Below are 5,124 nucleotides of genomic sequence, written 5' to 3' on the forward strand. Positions count from 1 at the left end.
TACAGTACAGTCTATCTTATATAAAATATATTATTACAAAAGTAAAAATAGATTCGAGTGCAAAAACTACAATATTATCGAAGAAAGTAAAAAATATAATAAAAAATAAAGCACCTGTAAGATATAGAATAAAACCAAAATTACAAAATATACCTAGAATATCATTACAAGTTATAGGTATGACGGTACCGACTTTTAAATTAAGAGGGCACCAATTTCCAGCTACATGCAGAATAATAAGGCTCGAGGTCACCGCGCCCTGCGAAGAACAGTTGGACATGATCTAATTGAGGGAATAGGTATAATAATAGACACATTAAGTAATAGAATAATAGAAAAATTCAAATCTATATAATAATAGAAATAAATTAAAGACAGAAAACGATAAGCAACTGAAAACCCGAAATAAAACAGGTCCATCATCTAAGCTGTCATCTCAGCCACATCAATTTTCCCACCTTGCTGTCAGAGAGACCATATAGTATACGTTTGCCGAAAAAGTTTTAAGTCTTTCAATAAAACATAAAAAAGAAAATAAGGCAAACATAAACAAAATACTATATCAACACTAATTTCCTATTCGATTTTTTTTTGTAAATATATTCATTTCCTTTCTGTACAATTATATATTAGATATTTGAGTTAGATTAGGATATAATGAAACAAAAAAGAGAACGAGTATAATTCCATTTAAATTGTAATTGTTGATAATTCTTGAACCTACCGACGGTCATTTAATAATTACGTTAAGAATTTTTAATTAATTGAATATTTACTTTGGAAAACAGCGTTAATACGTACAATGACGGTCGAGGAAAATGACAACACATACTTGGAAAACTAGTTTGAAACAACGAAACTCCTACGAACAATTTTTATTCCACACTTTAACGAAGCGGTGATTGCAATGGTGAAACCTTATGCACCTAACAGGTCTGTTTAAATTTTCTATGAAATAACTACATATTCGGTAGGATAACGTATTATAGTCTTTAACAATAACAGTATTCAGTATACCCTATCGATACTGTATATAATACCTTATCTCGAAAATCAGGATTTCGTTTTATTAAGGTCTATTATACTTTATAATCGAATATTTTTAATTATCTTTCCTATCAAAATATTGAAAAAAAATTAACTATGGTTTTAATTATGAAATTAGTAATTTTTTCATTCTAACTTGAAAATATTGTATTTATCATAGTTATTTCTACACCAACAAAGTAAGCAGATAATATATTTATTAATTAATATTTCATACAAAGAAGTTATTAACGTTAAAATTATTCATTATTACAAAAGATTTTATATGGAAAAATGAAAATAAGACAAAATAATTCAAGTGTCAACGGAATTGGTCAATCTTCGTTTGAACAATTGAACTGTAACTTTTTTACATAAAGTACATGGTTATCTACAACATTAGTATAATATAAATAAAGATTTTGTTCAGTAATATTATAGAAGAAGTTAGAACTAGTCGCGTATGGACGTGGGATCTCAGGTAAATCAATGTCTGCGATTACTTTGTTGTGTAAAGCCGACAAAATACGAAATTTGTTAGGAGGATGCTTACGCAGATAATAAAACTTACCGTAAGCAACGAAGATGGAATTTATTTTACAATTAATGAAAGTAAAATTCTGCTTCGACAAAACTTTTAAATTATCTAAATCCATTTTATATCCCACGACAACCCTTTCAATTCGACCCCTTTTTAAATTTTCTGTCTTATTTATAACGTCAAATACCCAGAAAAAGTTGTCATCTGGAACTACACATACGTTCTCATCATTATACTCAACAAAACCGAGTTTATTCCCAAAAGTCAACTTCTTTGTTTCAATGTTATACTTGACAATCCTTCGTTCCGAGCGAAGGCCATGTCGACTATAAATATTTCCATTGTATTCGACCAATCTCCCACTTGTCATTTCTTTAGGTAATTTGAACTCCTTCAGTATTTTCGCTTCTCCATTTTCATTAATTTGGCATTCTGTTATTAAATCTAAACGAGTATCCAGTGAAATAAATTTGAAATTGTCTTTTGGACCCTCTCCAATATTGATAATTTGTAAACTAATGAACAACTTAAATTTTATGCAGTGATACTGAAAACTCTCATTGTCTGTAGTGTTTTGAAGAATGCAATCTGAAAAGAAAATCGTCGATTAAATATTAAAGTTTATTTATATTTGTTTAAAAATAAATGAAAAATTATTGAAATGTAAACGTTTTGATAAACATTACAATTCACTCTGAGTTAAAATTAAACCATTTAAATGTCACAAGATAATTAACATACAGTCGACCCTCTTATAACACTGTTGATTTTTCCGTTTTATATGAATTCCATGTTGTACGAGTCACTTAGATTTTACAAATACGTGAGCCGTTCACAGCCAGGCATACGTATTTGTAAAATCTAAGTGACTCGTACAACATGGAATTCATATAAAACACAATTATGAACAATGTTATGAGGGATCTATTATATTTTTCTATTTTATTGTAAATTGAAACGAATTTTTTCACGATTATAAGGAATTTATACATTACAAATTTCTTTATTATTACTCTTAAAAAGCGAATATGAAAGAATAACCATAAAAGTAAACTATACTATTTTAAACTATAACCTAAAAATATACACTGTATATATACATCGACTCCCCTATAACACTGTTAATTTTTCTGTTTTATATGAATTCCATGTTGTACGAGTCACTTAAATTTTACAAATACGTGAGCCGTTCACAGCCAGGCACACGTATTTGTAAAATCTAAGTGACTCGTACAACATGGAATTCATATAAAACAGAAAAATCAACAGTGTTATAGGGGGGGTCGACTGTATCCTTAAAAGATAACAATACAACTACTGAAACAAGGTGACTTTGTGTACGTAAATTCTATACGTATGTAATATATATAGTGAAAAAATTACCTTTTGGTTTTTCTCTGTTTATTTCAAAAAAGTCATCGGCAGTAGGACAATATTCCAAGAGATCAGATTTCTACATAAATGACAATACCAAACACAATTTATACAAATAAAAAAATAACACTTTGTTGTCAAAGTATTTTTTGTTATTTTATTAGTTATTTTAAGTAATTAGTTGCTAATTAATGCAGATAATACAATTTACTAAACACTTACTTTTACATTACAGTTTTCCTTTATCGTTATTATCTCGTCGTTTTTTTCAGATGATTTTGCTGTCAAAAGACAATCTCCTTCGCATTCCTTTTCGGTTTGAGACGTAATTTCCCTTTTTTTCAATGGATGACCAGTACTGTTCTGATCGATGTTGACGTCTTCGTTACTTTTCTGGGACTTGGTATTACAATCACATATCATAATAATATAACTTTATTAAAGTATTAAATAAAGTTTGCAAAAAAATAAAATATAATGAGCTTAGGTAAGGTGATAAAGGGAGTCGTGGCATATCTCGAATAGAGTCAAATTAAAGACGAATTTACCCGTTAATAGAATATAAAACTATTTATAAAACCCATCCTAACTTTAAAAATTAAGTTACTTGTCTATTTTATAATTAAAAATATAAAAATTCGTTTTAATAAAATATCTTAACAAACGGCGCCAGGAAATGTTGCCGGAAAACTTAAGCTACTGGTTTGTGGTTTTTTATAACGATTTTAAGAGATAAAAATTAAATAAATAATAAATTTAAAATAAATCCCGAAGTGTTCACACGAAACCATTGTTTAAATGCACCTAATTATATAATTATTTCGCTAATTAAAGTACTATAAACATTGCATAGATTGTGCCTTTGACAAAGGAATATATTTTCAGAAGAAAGACGTAGATTGTCATTAATCTTCTTTTTCTGTAAGTGAATGAAATGTCCAATCCCGAAATTCGTAGAATTAACAATATGGGAAAGAAAACAATTTCCGGAAGAATTTGCTCTTTGTCCATTTTGGAGTGACTGCTGCTTCTATTGATTTTCACTTAATGAAAATCTAAAGTGTTATATAAGTGAAGGAAGAATTTACAAATTAATTATAAGATAAAATTAATTTGNTACTACATGAAAATGAAAATTAATGAATACACTGTGTACAGTAATTTACCTGATAAGACAGACCTCAGAAAAATACTTTATGAGAGCTTTTATACTTTTATAAAGCTGTCTATAATGAAAATTAATTAACTAAGGATTTTTTTGCCCTGCCAGGGTGTGGCCGAGTTATCCGGAGTGCCGGGTTATCGAAAGCCGAGTTTTCGAGGTTCTACTGTATTAAAGAAAATAATGATGTAAACACTCGACTCTCCTTTGTTACAACTATAAAGCTTTGATGCGAATAAGTCTAACATTATTGTATCGGTATAAAAATGTATTTTTAGTCATTAAAAATACAAGTAGTCAAAACAGGCGCAAACTTTAGTTATAGAATTTAACCTAGAGCTAATTTTAAATTTAAAACTGTAATTGTTTTATGACAAAAAGGTGCACGAACTCGAAAAATATTAATTTTTTATGAAATTCGAATAAATTCTTATAATAAAACGTATAATTACCGAGTGATTTCCTGTTTTGTCTTCCACACTTTACGCTTCTACTTTGAATTTTAATTCATTTAAACACGAATTTCCGTTCGTTTTATATATTTGATAAAGACTTCGTGTGACGTTATTTATTTAATTACAGCTTGTTGATACACTAAATTAGCCGATAATAGTTATTAAATCTATGTTTAAAATGTCAGAAACACAATTATTTAATTAGTAAATTTTTCCCTTCGATTCGGAATGTAAATTAAGGCAGAAGGTTACAGAAGAATAAATATGTAGCAAAATAACGTGTTCGTAAAGTTTAAATTACTTTCGTATTTTAAATGAAAATAAAAATACACCTAAATCTGGGTCTTGTGCTCTTATTAGTTTTATATCCGTACAAAATTTTATTTATCTGATTCGGTTCTGGACAAAAAGAACAGACAGACATGCGGACAGACAGAGGAGAGTGCAAATTTGTAAGTCTACAATTGTTGAATTGCATCCTAATACACATGCTTTTGGTTAATGTTAAAATATAAAATAAACATCTGTTTTATTTTTTATAATATAACATTGTTAAATTAATTAGT

The 5,124-nt window shown here is 28.3% G+C and overlaps 1 protein-coding gene across 1 annotated transcript; it reads right to left on the reverse strand.

The window, feature by feature from the left end:
• Positions 1-1,251: 1,251 nt before the first annotated feature.
• LOC111642334 lies at positions 1,252-3,364 on the reverse strand. The gene is made up of 3 exons (XM_023388666.1): positions 3,164-3,364; positions 2,951-3,020; positions 1,252-2,155 (listed from the first exon to the last, which is right to left on the reverse strand). Exons 1-3 carry the CDS (start codon positions 3,362-3,364, stop codon positions 1,362-1,364), a joined length of 1,065 nt encoding a protein of 354 aa, XP_023244434.1. The 3' UTR covers positions 1,252-1,361.
• Positions 3,365-5,124: the final 1,760 nt, after the last annotated feature.

Source organism: Centruroides sculpturatus, unplaced genomic scaffold (assembly GCF_000671375.1).
Source record: "Centruroides sculpturatus isolate CEXI.00-Female unplaced genomic scaffold, Cexi_2.0 scaffold1669, whole genome shotgun sequence".
NCBI lineage: Eukaryota > Metazoa > Arthropoda > Arachnida > Scorpiones > Buthidae > Centruroides > Centruroides sculpturatus.